This window comes from Onychostoma macrolepis, chromosome 10, assembly GCF_012432095.1.
Source record: "Onychostoma macrolepis isolate SWU-2019 chromosome 10, ASM1243209v1, whole genome shotgun sequence".
Classification (NCBI taxonomy): domain Eukaryota; kingdom Metazoa; phylum Chordata; class Actinopteri; order Cypriniformes; family Cyprinidae; genus Onychostoma; species Onychostoma macrolepis.
Genome location: NC_081164.1, coordinates 14,345,287 through 14,360,877, shown reverse-complemented (window position 1 = coordinate 14,360,877; position 15,591 = coordinate 14,345,287). Strand labels below are relative to the sequence as shown.

At 37.8% G+C, this 15,591-nt stretch overlaps 1 protein-coding gene across 48 annotated transcripts in view; it reads left to right on the top strand.

The window, feature by feature from the left end:
• Positions 1-14,948, top strand: part of LOC131548764 (protocadherin alpha-C2-like) — a 198,948-nt gene extending 184,000 nt beyond the window's left edge. For 23 of the 48 annotated variants that reach the window (XM_058790298.1, XM_058790281.1, XM_058790299.1 and 20 more), the window contains exons 2-5: positions 8,234-8,292; positions 9,218-9,271; positions 10,891-11,009; positions 13,078-14,948. In XM_058790298.1, coding sequence (XP_058646281.1) covers positions 8,234-8,292; positions 9,218-9,271; positions 10,891-11,009; positions 13,078-13,310 — 465 coding nt within the window. In that variant the 3' untranslated portion in view covers positions 13,311-14,948. The other 25 variants (XM_058790292.1, XM_058790319.1, XM_058790318.1 and 22 more) reach the window with 7 other exon arrangements.
• The last annotated feature ends 643 nt before the right edge of the window (positions 14,949-15,591 follow it).

Sequence of the window (15,591 nt, the reverse complement as noted above, 5' to 3'; positions counted from 1 at the left end):
CGGACCTCCCATAAGTACTGGGACCCCTCTATAACACCCAAAAAAAATATACTTGGGGGGGGGGGTCCCCTGGGTTTTCAATAGAACTATAATACTTGAAACATGAAACTAGTGAAAATGAAATGATTAGATTGTATTAAATTTATACTAAATATATCTCATGTTACATGGTAATTTATTTTTACGCGTTTTTTATAGCGTTGCTCATTATAACCAATAACACACCATTCTGTTGAGCTTAGCAATGCAGTGGCCAATCAGAGGCGTTAAGATTAGTCATCTCTGAATTTTGTTTAGACTGAAACTCGCGAATTCCAACAAGCAACAAAGCAACAAAAGTGCAGATGTACTTATGATAAAAATAAGAGATTAATTTATCATACAGATTATAAGAGGAGTTATGAGTGCTTAAACACTAACTAGACTATGCTCATTTAGAGTGCCTTCTTTCACTGCATGATTCAGTCTAATAAAATGCATTTAAAATGCTGACAAAAATCAAGATATGCGGGCAGAAAATGTTTATATTTATATAATTTCATATAGTTCATCAATATCACACGAAGAGTGACAGTTTTTTTCGCAAAAATCACAAATGTGATATTGATTTTAGCCTATGCAACAGTTCATTAAACAAGACGTTAATATTAATAGACTTACGTTTTAGATACTATATTGCCTATTTTTGCTCCATTTCGCCAACAAAAATGGTTCCAAACACAGCCACAGCACTGTTTTGCGTCTCTGAGCAACATGACAGAGTTTCGTTCCTGAATGAATCAACCGTTTAAATGATTCAGTTCAATCCCAAATGACTCACTAATTAACAGTGACTTTGCCCCCAAGAGCTTTGACACAATGCATATATGTATATATATAGTCATTGCACTTTATACTTTTACACATAATAATAATAATAATAATAATAATAATAGCATCACATGTTATGTATTACCAAATAATTCCGAATTATTTCATTAATATTGAAATAAATTAAATTGTACAAAATTATGCAAAAAACACAAATAAATTATGAGCCATGATATAGCATACTCTTCTATTGCAAGGTTATTTGGTGTGAGTTTGACATCAGGTACTGATGCTGCGCCTTTAAGAGGCAGTTCTCTTGCTACTGGTTATTGCGATTATTCTCTTCACCAATCACATGCAGAATTGTACAAAGAGATCTACTCCCTCCCCCACTGACATTACAACGTTCAGTGCAAGCGGAGAGGAGGGATGCTGTAATCTTTACGATAAAATGGATGCTAACATATTTTTGAGACAAAATGGACAAGCGAAATTGTCTTCGTGGTGGGACCCCTAATTTTTATTAGACCGGTGAATAGTCTGGATTTAAAATCAAAATGACAAAGAGGCTGGCATTCAGATGGTGGAGGCATTATTTGCTCTTCTTTTTTCTCTTTCTTCTTTTGTGGAGTACAACAGAAGGACAGACTCGCTACTCAATTCCCGAGGAATTAAATGTGGGCGCTGTTGTTGGAAATATTGCAAAAGATTTAGGTTTGAAAATATCTGAGCTGTATGATCGTAAGTTGCGAATAGCTTCTGAATCAGGTAAGCAGTATTTCAGCGTGGATTTACGAAGAGGAGAGATTGTGGTTAATGAGAGAATCGACAGAGAGATCCTTTGTGGCGAAAACGCAAATTGTCTGTTGCCTCTGCAAATCGTTATTGAGGATCCTTTACAACTTTACAGAGTGGAAGTCGACATACAGGATATTAATGACAATTTACCGCATTTTCAGTCGATGGACCGCGTTTTAAAAATAGCAGAATCCACTGTCCCTGGCATGCGCTTTCCTTTAGAGAGCGCAGTAGACCCAGATGTAGGCAGTAACTCTTTGAAATCGTACACTCTGAGTAAAGACGAATGTTTCAGTTTAAAAATAAAAGATCTTGGAGATGGGCGAAAGGTACCTGAATTAGTACTGGAGAAACCTCTGGATCGCGAGAAGAAACCCATTCATCAGCTGATGTTAACTGCCTTAGACGGAGGGAACCCGGTTAGATCAGGAACGTCTCAAATTAATGTCACTGTTTTGGATATCAATGACAACAATCCCGTATTTGAGAAAAACGTTTACAGAGCGGCTATTTCTGAAAGCACTAAAAGGGGCACGAGCATTCTTAAAGTTGAAGCAAAAGACTTGGACGAAGGTCCTAATGGAGAAATAAAATATTCCTTAGGAGAGCACACTTCTGATGTTTTGCGCTCATTATTTCACATTGATGAGAATACCGGTGAAATTATACTAAACGGAGAGTTGGACTATGAAACCACTCCTATGTACAACATTGAGATAAGAGCTAGAGACAGAGGTGTCCCCGAAATGGAGGGCCATTGCACAGTTAAAATAGAAGTCTCGGATATTAACGACAACCCACCGCAGATACTGCTTACATCTAAACCGAGCCCTGTGCGCGAGGACGCGCCTAGCGGGACAGTTGTAGCGTTAATAAGCGCACGGGACATCGACTCTGGTGACAATGGAAAAGTCAGTCTGCAGACACAGCCTGACCTTCCGTTTATTTTAAAACCATCTTTCTCAAACGAATATTCGTTGGTTACAAATGGTGTTTTAGACCGCGAAACGTTCCCGGAGTATAACGTGGAAATCACTGCATTTGACTCAGGCTCACCCCATTTAAGTAGCAAAACAATAATTCCAGTTAAAATTCTTGATGTTAACGACAATGCCCCAAAGTTCTCTGAAAACGTGTATTATGTGTACGTAAAAGAAAATAACACTCCAGGCTCTATTATCTATTCGGTATCTGCTCAAGACGTTGATGTCGGCGTAAATGGTAAAATATCATACTCTATTGAGAACCCTAAACATTGGGATACTCCAATTTCCTCGTATATGTACATAAACTCTGACAATGGAAGCGTATTTAGCATGCATTCGTTTGACTTCGAAAAAATAAAAGTGTTTGAGGTCATCGTTCAGGCTAAAGATCATGGTTCTCCATCTTTAAGTAGTAATGCAACAGTTCATGTGTTTATTCTGGACCATAACGATAATGCACCTGCTGTCATTTACCCGTCCACATCCATGGGGTCTGTCTCTCATCAGAGGATGCCCCGTTCTGCTAAAGCAGGACATCTCGTTACTAAGGTAACAGCAGTGGACGCAGACTCGGGTCATAACGCCTGGCTGTTCTACAGGCTCGCGGAGGCCACGGACGCGTCTCTGTTCAGTGTCAATTTACATACGGGAGAGGTGAGGACTAAACGCGCTGTTTCAGAGCACGATGACTCCTCTCAGAGACTGCTGATAGAGATAAAGGATAATGGAGAACCGATCCAGTCCACCACAGTCACAGTGGATATACTAATAGAGGACGGCTTTCATGAGCCCATCTCAGACTATAGAGAGAAAACCATCGAGCCCAACAAGAAAACTGGCAAAATTACTTTATATCTTATCATCTCTTTAGCTTCCGTGTCCTTGTTGTGCCTTTTGACATTTTTCATCTTACTGGTGAAATGTGCGCGAGGCAGTAGAAGCTGCTGTATCAGGAGGACAAACTCCGAATACAAGAACCCCAACAGAAACCTGCAGATCCAGCTCAACACTGATGGGCCCATTAAGTATGTGGAGGTCCTGGGAGGAGACATGATGTCTCAGAGTCAGTCCTTTGGCTCCTATCTCTCTCCAATGTCAGAATTCAGTGATCTCACCCTCATTAAACCCAGCAGCACCACAAACTTTACAGACACGCTAAACGTGCTTGATGCGTCATTACCAGACAGCGCGTGGACGTTCGAGAGCCAACAGGTGAGACTAACTCAGATTTAAACAAGTTATATTTATACATCTACCTGGTCTCATGGCATTTACGTACCTAGGTTGCTACCTGGTCTCATGGCATTTACGTACCTGGATGCACTTTTTAGCGTGACATGAAATACGTACCAATAAGTACATATCACTGCAGTGACGCTACTATCAGCACCTTGGACAGCTCCGTGTGCGCTTTTGTCTAAGCAAAGTAACTTTCCTCCAATAGAAACGCTTGTTTTTATCCCCACCCCCTTTAACTCTTCTCCTAGACCCGCACAGGCTTGTTGCTCTTAAGAGCTGTTTTGTTAGTTTAGAAACTTAGAACAAATGGTGGAGATCATGGATACAAAACAAAACGTGTTTCTCATATTCTCAACAACGTCTTGTCAGGTCTAGGATATGCATGAATTAAAACCCCGAAGGAGTCTCTAGCTACTAGTGAAAATGGAGAGTAAAGAGCTTTTTCAGAGATCTTTGGACTGGGCTGCAGTTTGGATTGTTCTTAATTCTTTGTGTTTTGCAACGCACGCCTCGGAACTTTTGTATTCTGCAGCTGAGGAATCTAAACCAGGAACTATTGTTGGCCATTTGACTAAAGATTTAGGAATGGACGTTCATATGATACTTCTAAGAGAGATGCGAATCATCTCGGAATCTAATGCTAAGTATTTTGACGTAGACCTGACATCTGGAGCTTTGGTGGTCAAGCAAGCAATGGACAGAGAGAGTATGTGCGGAGGAAGTTTACATTGTTATACTCGGATTCAGATTTCTCTTCAGAATCCTTTGGAAATGCACAGCGTTACGGTAGAAATTGTGGATGTTAACGACAACGCGCCTCACTTCCAAAGCCGAAAAACTTATTTAGAAATTTCAGAAGCGGCTGCGCCAGGCACGATATTCCGCTTAGAAAGTGCGCACGACTCTGACGTGGGTGTGAATTCACTGCGCGCTTATTTTCTTAGTCAAAACGATTGTTTTATGCTAAAAGTAGAAACTAAAAGCGATGGAAGCAAAATCCCAATTTTAGTCTTAAACAAGCCTCTAGACAGAGAAAAGACGAGCGAATTTAGATTGATTTTAACTGCAGTTGATGGTGGCAGTCCAGAAAAGTCCGGCAACAGTGCCATTTTTATAAATGTTCTAGATGTCAATGACAACGCGCCACACTTTCACAATCCAACAAAAAGAATCACGCTTTTAGAAAATTCACCTCATAGAACGTTAGTTACAACTCTTAATGCCTCTGATGCCGATCATGGTCAAAACGGTGAAATATCGTATACGTTTGATAAATACACCCCTGGCAATGTGTTAAAACTCTTTAGCGTGGATTATGTGACTGGTGACATTAGAGTTACAGGACTAGTCGATCACGAGCTGGCTAATATATATGACGTCACTGTTCTTGCTAGAGACAAAGGAATACCTCCCATGGAGGGCTCCTGCAACATCAAAATCGAGATTATTGACGTGAATGACAACACTCCTACTATCAGTATTAATGTGGTTTCTCCTATAATCTCTGAAAATGTGAGTTCATCAACTGTCATTGCCTTAATCAAAGTTAAAGATGAAGACACGGGGAAAAATGGTGAAGTGAGCGTACACATCCCTTATGGGTTGCCTTTCAAGATGAGTTCGCCATATAAAGGGCTTTTCACTTTAATGACCGATGGCCTGCTGGACAGAGAGGCTGTGTCTGAATACACTATTACTGTGATGGCCACAGACTCTGGTTCCCCACCCCGTTCCTCGCAGGAATCTTTTGTGTTAAGTCTTTCAGATGTTAATGATAACCCCCCAGTCTTTTCACAGCCTTCCTACTCTGTGGACATAGCCGAAAACAATGCCCCAAATGCTCCCCTTCTGTCCGTGTCTGCATCAGACCCAGATGTGGGTGAGAATTCCACTGTTTATTTCTCAATTTTAGAGAGCGAAGCTCTTGGTAGGTCTGTGTCTTCATATGTATATATAAACCCAGATAGTGGGCAGATATATGCCACGAGAAAGTTTGATTATGAGCAATTGAATGTGTTTCAATTCATAGTGCAGGTTCTTGATAAAGGGACTCCAGCTCAAAGCTCCAACACTACAGTGCATGTGTTTATTATAGATCAGAATGATCATCCTCCTGTCCTTATATACCCTGCACCCCCTCCCGATGGGACGCTGCAGTTTTTGGTACCTAGCACAGCCGGCATTGGACACCTAGTCAATCGCATCACATTCGTGGATGGCGATAGTGGCCACAATGCTTGGTTATTCTATGGCTTCTCAGGGGTTGATGCTGAAATGTTTCACATAGGCGCACATACTGGACAGCTGCGTATAGCCCGTAAACTTACAGAACAAGACAGCAAGTCTGGTTATAGCTTCATTGTGATTGTGAAAGATAACGGTAGGCCGTCTCTCTCTGCTAGCGTGGTAGTTAACATCACCCTGGCTGAAAAAGCTTCAGATGTCTCTTCTGAACGTAGAAGCTCTACCTCAAAAAGTCCAAAAGGGTCTGACCTCACTTTGTATCTTATAATCACATTATCCTTCGTTATTACGGTCTCATTCCTGGTTATCATTTTTGTAGTGGTGCGCTGGCTCAGCCACCATGGTTACATTATGTGCCTAATGCAAAAACTCGGTTTCAAGCACACTCAATCTCGTGAGCACCAACACAATGACCTCCACCTGCAGCTAAATACTGACGGTCCTGTTAGATACATGGAGGTCGTGGGGGCCTCCCGGGACTTCAACAAACACGCATACACGCATGGTTTCTCCACTATCTCCAGCAGGAGCGACTTTGTGTTTGTTAAGGCCCCTCAGAGCACTCTAAGCATGCGACTGTCAAAAAGACTCTTCACTCACTCCCTCATGAAGGTGAGATTTTCAGGAAATATTATAGACTACCATTTAAAAGTTTGGGGTCAGTAAGATTTCTTTAATGTTTGATGAGTAAGAAGTCTTCTATGCCCACCAAGGCTTTTTTTTTTTTAAATCTAAAATACATTAAAATGGCAATACTGTGAAATATTATTATAATTTAAAGTAACGGTTTTGTATTTTATATATTTTACAATGTAATTTATTGATGTGATGGCAGCTATTAGTCTTCAGTGTCACATAATCCTTTAGAAATAATTCTAACTTGTGCTAAAGATACATTTCTTTTTACCAATGTTGAAAACAGTTTCAACAGTCAATATTTTTGTGGAAACCGTGATACACTTTTTTTTCAGGATTCTATGCTGAATAGAATGTTCAAAAGAGCAACATATATGTGAAATATAAATCTTTTATACAATTATAAATGTCTTTATTGTCACTTTTGACCAATTTAATGCATCTCTGCTGAATAGAAGTGTTCATTTCTTTCAAAAATTTTTACTAACGCCAAACTTCTGATGGGTAGCATAAGCAGTTACTATCCTTAATGTCCTTCATCTGTTAATGAAACAAATGATACATGGTTCAAATATTTGTGGTATGAATTGTATTGTCACTATTTCTCAAAATCATTTTTAGTTAGATTGAAATCATGCTGTGTATGTCATTAATACAGACTAAGGCTCTAGTTACTATGACTCACTTTTTGGACTAAGCACACTATAATGCCAAGTGTATTAAGAATCAGGCCAAAATCTGAGCTATTTCTAGACCCAATGACTCTGCAGAGAATTTAACTCTATGATTCTGAGAAGAATTATGACTGAAAATATTGTGTTCAAATGCTCACGTCAGGTGAGGCAGATTGTTAGTCATTATGATTTACAAAGTAGAATCAGTTGTTTGCAGTTGGATGCATGCAGTTCCAAATAGCTCACAGTCTTTGTGGAATCTATAATAGAGTCTGTAGGATCATGTGATATTGCACATGCTTTGAATGCTATCTTGCAATATAATGACTTGACTCAGTGTGGGGAGATGCAATAGAATTGTGTGGGATAATGTAGAAAGTATGACAACTATGATGAAAAAATCCAAAAGGTGTTGAAATTTTAGCCATAATCCGCCAACAGGTGAGCTCATATTTTGTTTGATACTGACGTATGTGTATACTCCTCATGTACATGCACTCATGCGTGAAAGCAACATGATTGAAGTTTAAATTATTCACACACACACACACACTCCCTCAACCTATTTTCTATTTTATGTTCTTCGTTGTTGCTCTGTTTCTCACTACTCCCCTCGACTTATTCTTTTTGTATCAGTAAAGGTGGAGTTTCAAGAAAACAGTCCTAAGGAAAAGCAGTGGAAGTGCAACAAATTGTACTCCGCTGTCAATAATATGAATTTGTGTTTCAGAACTACAGTCTTCTATGACAGGATTGAAGGACCTGCGATCCAGGATGGACCAGTAGTGGATATGATTCTCTATGCCATGCAAACGTATTGACAAATTATTTTCTTCTCATTTTCAGCAAAAGCCACCTAATGCTGACTGGCGATTCCCCCCAAACCAGAGGCCTGGACCCAGCGGGTGAGTGTTGGATTCAGTTCATGTGTCTAGCAAAACCTATAAATACAGTTGAGATTATCCACGTGGTATTACATGCACTCTTTTGTAATAATTCTCATTTGATCTCTCTGATTGGAATGAGATAATAAAAGAACAAAATCTGGGATTACCTGTTAACATTTGAGTGCCTAGATTTTTGGTGGCCACTATATTATGAATTTAGTCAGCAAGAAGAGTTTAGTAATACCAATTTACTAAAATGAACAAATACTAAACTATCTAGATTAGAATATGAAGTAATTTAGTAATTCCCCCTACTTAGTGTTTTCAAAATCTGAGATTACCTGTAAACATTTGAATGCCTACATTTTTGATGGTCACTGTCTTTTGCATTTAGTCAGCAAGAAGAGTTAAGGAAACAATATTTATAGATAAAATAGACAAATACCAAACTATCTACATTAGAAATAGAATTAGAAATAGTTACTAGATCAGTAATTTTCCTTAATCTCTACATTTACCCCATTATCACCAATTTATGAATGTTAAAAATGTCAATGACAATTTACTATAATCATGCAAAAACAAATCCTGTAAAGAAATTCTGCAACAAAAGATCTGTAAAAGAAATAAAGTCCTTCAAAAATAAAATCCTACAAAACAAATCCTGTGAAGAATATCCCACAAAGAAAATCCTGCAAAATAAATAATGTGGGGAAAAAACAACCCTGCAAATACACCAAATACATTATGACAGCAATCATCAGATACAAAAGCGAACCAACTTCCTGTGAGACACAACATCTTAAGAGTATGTAAGGTTATGTAAGTATGTAAGGTAAAGGAAACCCAAAGACGTTCTCACCCATCCATGTGCTCTGGTCAGTCTCTGGTCAGACGCAGGGTGATTGAGTGACAGCTGCATGCTCCTGTGCTTATGTTTCAGCCAACACAGGTTCCACACCCTGCAGCAGAGATGGACTCCATACGAGAAGTCCAGGTAGAGTGAAGGCGAAGAGAAGGCTAGTGTGTGGTAGCATTTGACTTCACCTGGTGTAGCCTTCTAGTGGAATGTTGTGTTTAGGTCTTTCGGAATATGTGTCCTGCAGCTTCCAGCGACATGCTGTCCAGTCTGTTCCTACACATATAAATGTGAACACAAATTACATGCAGTTGGTTCATTTGAGGATAAGGCTTTTGGATGTGTGTGTATCGCTGATAGCTGTTTGTTGCATCTTGCTCTGCGGGTTGTCATTGCAGTGTGTTTACCTGTGCTTAGTAAACTTGTTTGCTCCGATTTGATTTATTTTGGCTTTGTAGAGCCAAGTCTGTGAAGTCTGTCCCTAAAGAGTAGAGAAATATGTATGTCCTTATGTACGGACTCTGCTATCAATCTGTTTGTGTGGGCAGAGAAAGAGAGTAAAAATCAGCTTTTTAGCCATGCCATTTTGAAACTGAGCAGCCTGTAATAACCCAACTATATTTAAAGTGATAGTTCACCCAGAAATACAAATTCTGTCATCGTTAACTTATCCTCATATTGTTCCAAACCTGTATGACTTTTTTCTTTCTGAGAAACACAAAATATCTTCTTTGCGTTTCACAGATTTATTTGGGGGGGTCCAACACATTACTCAAACTTGCATCTTTGGCAAATAAATTTAAGCATTTGTGAAACAAAATCTGTGAGATGACAAAAATCTACCCAAATTAAAAACACATTAAAAGTCTTTAATGAAAGAGCATCGTGTATATTATCCTAATGAACTCATGTTCCTTTGTCCATTTACATGCTTATCTCAAGTTTATCAGAGGATCCTTTTTTATTATTATTTTTTGTTTATTTTTTGACAGCTTTCATTTGAATGGACGGTAGCCAAAATAACAGAGTAGAGAATAGCTTGAGGGACAAACTAAAAACCTTAATTAAAATTGTTCAATTAAATGAAATAATCTATAATCTCTACACTGTAAATAGTCACATTAAATGAGTTTTTACATTTCCTGATATGTCCGCACAAGCCTGAGGAGCATCAATTGACCGAAACGTTGCTAAGCTAATAACATTTTGCAAGGATGCAAATTTGAGTACTGTGCAGGTATTTATTTATTTGAATTTTTATAGTTTATACTAGATTGCTGATGCAACTGCATATGAATTAGGTGTGCAAGGCACTATATTTTCTATTTAGTGTTTTAAAGATGAAAAAGAAAGTTATACAGGTTTGGAACAACATGAGGGTGAGTAAATGAAACAAAAAATGGGTGAAATATCAATTTAAATACTGCTGATCATGATTTGATTAAAGGGCAAAGTGTATGTGTTGTCAAGCCACAATGGTATAAACAGACACAACTGTATTCTGATCAATGCATCTGTCTGTTTACTTCATGTCTACCACTGCTTCTTCGACTTTAGCCTCCATTTTCCGACTGCACTGCACTGTCCTGCCCTGTCACACAAAATGGCTGTCTCAGCTAATGAACCGGGTACATTTACGCTAGCAAATGTGGTGGCTGCTGTTCTCATATATGTGTGAAAGGAAAAATGCGAGAAAAAAGCACCATGAATGTGTTTGAGTGTATGTTGAGTCACTAACCCTGTTCTCTGTCATGTAGGGCTGGAGCTCGTCCTGATGAGGCAGGTGCCAGCGCTGGTGTGATCGCAGGAACAGGACCGTGGCCCAACCCCCCTACCGAAGCTGAACAGCTCCAGGCTCTGATGGTGGCAGCGAACGGTGAATCTCAATCTCACTTATTATTCCCTCTTTTTTAAAAGGAGAGCAAATAAGAGAATGAGGAGAAAGCATTAGCACAGACTTGAACCAGAAATCTTAGCTTTTTAGAAATGAAAGCATAGCCAACAAGACAAACATTTTGCTTATAAAGCGAAAATTTTCTCTGCCAGAGATATCCTTCAGGCTGATCAGCTTTACAAGCTAAATTTTCATGATAATCTTGCTGGTTAAGCTAATTAAGGAACCCGTTGGGGCAAATCAGCCCCCCAGCATCCAAAACACAGCATATGCTGGTCTTTACAGCAGGGAAGTCTGTCCACATATATTGTATTGGATATATCCGTGCTCAAGGTCAGATTCTGAAGACCGGCAATAACTGGATGATTTAAGGAAAGAGGGAGATGGAGTGAGAGAAGAAAGAGAAGAGAGAGAGAGAGAGAGAGAGAGTGTGGCTTCCAGAGTAAAATGGATATCACCATTTATTGACTGTTAGAGAGTCAAATTAATTGAGTGTAAGAGACAAAGGAGCCTTTTGCCTCTCCGCAGCTGCAGTCAGAATGACAGCACTGTGCTGATGTTGTTCTCTAGCCTAGATGAATGTCATATTTCTAAGAAACAGAATCTCAAGAGTGTTATCTACTGTATTTTAACATGCATATGTGCTGCATGAAGCAGAGCAATAATCACGTTATATACATTTGTTAGTTCAAATTTCACCGGGCTGGTGTGATTTCAGTATGCATGTATTTAGATATAAATGTATATTTAATAACGCAATACACAATTAGATTTTCATGAATTATCTATTGGCCATGGCCTTACACTTTAGTATACTTTAAAAAGAGTACTTACAGAAATAATAAAAGAATATACTTAAGTGCAAACTAAATGCAATTTATTCAGTCACTTAAAAAAATAATTTAAATATATTTCTGTTGAAATGTAATTAAATATATCTGTGTTTTACACATTTGTAATGAAGTAGCTGAAATTTGTTACCTTTACATATTTTATATTTAACACATTACAGTTAAAACTTTAATCAAGTACTTTACATGTGCTTTAGAAATGTTAGTCAACACTATAAAATAAGTGTCCTTTAAAGCACGACAAAAGATTATTAAAGGAAAGATTTTTAAATGTACATAAAATAAAATCTGACGTTATTACAATGTGCACTTTTTAAATGTATCTTAAGTGTTTTAAGAAACAGTCCTAAAATGTACTCTTTTTTTAAGTAAACTTAAAATGATAGATAGTTCATAGGTCATCATTTACTCACCCTCAAGTTGTTCCAAAGCTGTAAGAGTTTCTTTAGCTGTTGAACACAAAAGAAGATATTTTAAAGAATGTTGGTAATCAAACAGTTGCCGGTAGCCAATGATTTTCATAGTATGAAAAAAAGACATAGTATGTGTTCAGCAGAAGAAAGAAACTCAACAACTTGAGGGTGAGTAAATGATGACATAATTTTTATTTTTGTGTAAACTATCCCTTTAAGTGGCCTTTATTTCATTAATATTATATAAATCTGCAAATTATTATTATAATTGTTTTTAAATACTGTATGCTTGTACCATTTGAAGTACACCACAAGTTCAGTACAGTTAAGTGCACTTTTGACAAGTGTAGGTTTGGTTTAGGTTAACAATTTCATGACAACAATTTCAATATGAATTTGTGAAAAAGAAACACATTTATGATGTGGGACCAAAGGCAGAACTGCCTCACTGCTGTCACTTCCATTTGCAATGCATTTCACAAGAACTGTGAAAATATTGTTCTTTTAGTGTGCTATTCTTGTATATACACGTCTTCAGGTCTGTAAGCGCGTTGCTGAGTATGTGATGTGTGTCGATGTTACGGCATACATAATGCATGGGGGATGGGCAGGCAGAAGCAGGTCACTGAGGGAGCTGCAATGCGGTTCCTGAGTGACTGAATTATGAGCTCTGTGCCGAACCAACCCATCTATAACCTTTCCCATCTCTCTCTCTCTCCTGTTCTGCTACTGTCTCTATACATCCTTCCATTTCCTCTTTCTTTCTCACCCTACTGTTGCTCTCAGAAGCAAGTGAAGCCTCTGCAACTCTCGGCCCTCGCTACAATCCACAGTACGGCCCAGACTACCGCCAGAACGTCTACATCCCGGGCAGCACCGCCACCCTCACGGCCAACCCTCAGCAACAGGTACCCCAGCAGGCCCTTCCCCCTCCCCAGGCCCTTCCTCCCGTCGAAGCCCCCAAGGCAGCTCAGACGCCCGCCAGCAAGAAGAAGCCTACTAAGAAAGACAAGAAGTAAGACAGAAGCGTGGAAGCACTATCAGAGCTGCAGAAATATGTTGCGAGGATCTGGGCATCTCCCCTCAAAAAAAAGAAAAAAGAATGAGTCCACAGGTTTGGTTAAAGAAACAACAATCTTTAGATTTAATGTTATTTTCAGTGAGGTTTTTATTTGTTTGTTTTAGATTTCCTCATTTTAATTTATTGTATTTTGAATTGTATTACAATATCTTACTCAATAACCCCAAAAATCGGGCATTTCCTGTTTTGTCGGTGAAACAGAAAGAATGACTGAACAAGAAGAGATGTGTTCAGATTCTTGAAGCTCTTTCTCGGACAGATAACTCTGTCCTGTAAATAGCATTACTAAAACAAGAAGGAACATAAACATTCCTTCTTTTATTTTTCTTCCAAATGTCATGTTTCAGCTTTCTTTTTATGTTTTTTTTTTTTTTTTCAAAGCAAAGTAGATGCTTCTTGTGGTTACAAAATGAAACGCTGGTAGGCTTTTAAACAATGTGCCACAACTCTCACCTTGACTGAATTAAAGAGTATTGAGCTGAACTATGCAGTGAAAAGGGGACACTAAGAAAAAAGAGGGCACAAAAAAGTATATTTAACTAGTTTTCGGAGAAAGAGGATACATTTACGCTCGGTGAGACACTGCTGGCATGGTATTTAAAAATAGATTCAGTCTTCATTAACTTCTTAATAGCCAGTTACGCAGAGCCGAATGTTAGGTTAACAACATTTGACTATTCTTTGCATTTATTTCCTGTTAACTTGGTATAAGAATCCTAGAAACGCAAGTAATGTAAACAGTGTTGTTGAAGCTCAGAAAAGATAATCTCTCAGAGAGAGATTTAGGTCAAAGTGAATGTGTTAAGAGTTAATGGAAAACTTGAAGTGAACCAAAAAGAAAGAAACAATTAATGAACATGTGGAAAGACTAATGACTAACTTAAGCACAACATTGTTGAATGGATCTTAGATGGAAGGATTCTGTCCATTGTTCTGCACCAACCACCACCACAGTGTATATAAAATGAGTAACCTGTCTGTACAAACATTAGAGCCACAAGGGCTGGCTGTTACAGGAATGTTTCAGTATTTTTTAAAAAAAGCAACAAAAAGTATGATAGAAAAATATCCAGTGTAGTGTTGTAGGAAGAAAAGCTTCAAGATCATTAACTAACCAAACTGTACATACTACAACTTCTGAAGACACACAATCGTAGCTTAAGGCTTGTGAAGTATGTGCATATTTTTGTGTTTTTTCCCCTTGATTACACTTTTGAACTTTCATTTTCTCCAATCACCTAAAACCATGAAAGATAACAGATGATACTTACTGTCTTTAGAGTACCACCCCTCCCCACATCTTACTGTACTTTTCTGTGCTTGTAATTCCAATCAGTCGGTGATGATACTGGAATGCCACTCCTGTCTGTTTGACTATGAATATATATCTATATATAAATGTCTGTCTGCTGCTTGGCTACCTTTCTGTATTTGGCTGTGATTCCTTTAAAGAAATGCTTAGCACCTCATGTTACCCTTTTTATTTTATAAGCTAATATTTATATTGCTGTTGATTTATGTTTTACTTTATTATTGGAACACTTACATTTGAAATAAAATTTTGTCAGAACTCACAGTCATGGCTAAGCTGTATTTTTATTTTTATTTATTTTTTTAATTGCTTTGTCTGTGAACACAATTGTGGACATTTATCTCATATCCAACTACATTCAAAACATTGGGGCCAGTAAGATATTTGAAAGAAATTGGTACTTTTATTCTGCACATATTATACAAATTGACCAAAAGTGACATTAAAAGGCAAAAAAAAAAAAGAAAAAAAAATGCTGACCATTTACCGTTAGAAAACAGCAGCAAATTGTTATTTTAAATTGTAATCATATTTTACATTACAGTTTTTACTGTATTTTTTTCATTAAATAAATGCACCCTTGGTGAGCATAAGAGACTTCTTTCAAAAACACAAAAAAAGGTTATGAATGGTTGTGTATGAACAACCAAGTTTAACGACTCAATTACATTTTAAGGTCATTGTCAGGAAACTCATGAATTACTATGGATATAATTAACAGTTGCATGTTTTCTTGAAATTCAGTAAAAAATAAAAAAATAAAAAAATAATAAATTCAAAAGAATTTATATATATATAACCATATACGGTATCTCACAGAAGTGAGTACACCCCTCACATTTTTGTAAATATTTTATTATATCTTTTCATGTGACAACACTGAAGAAATGACACTTTGCTACAATGT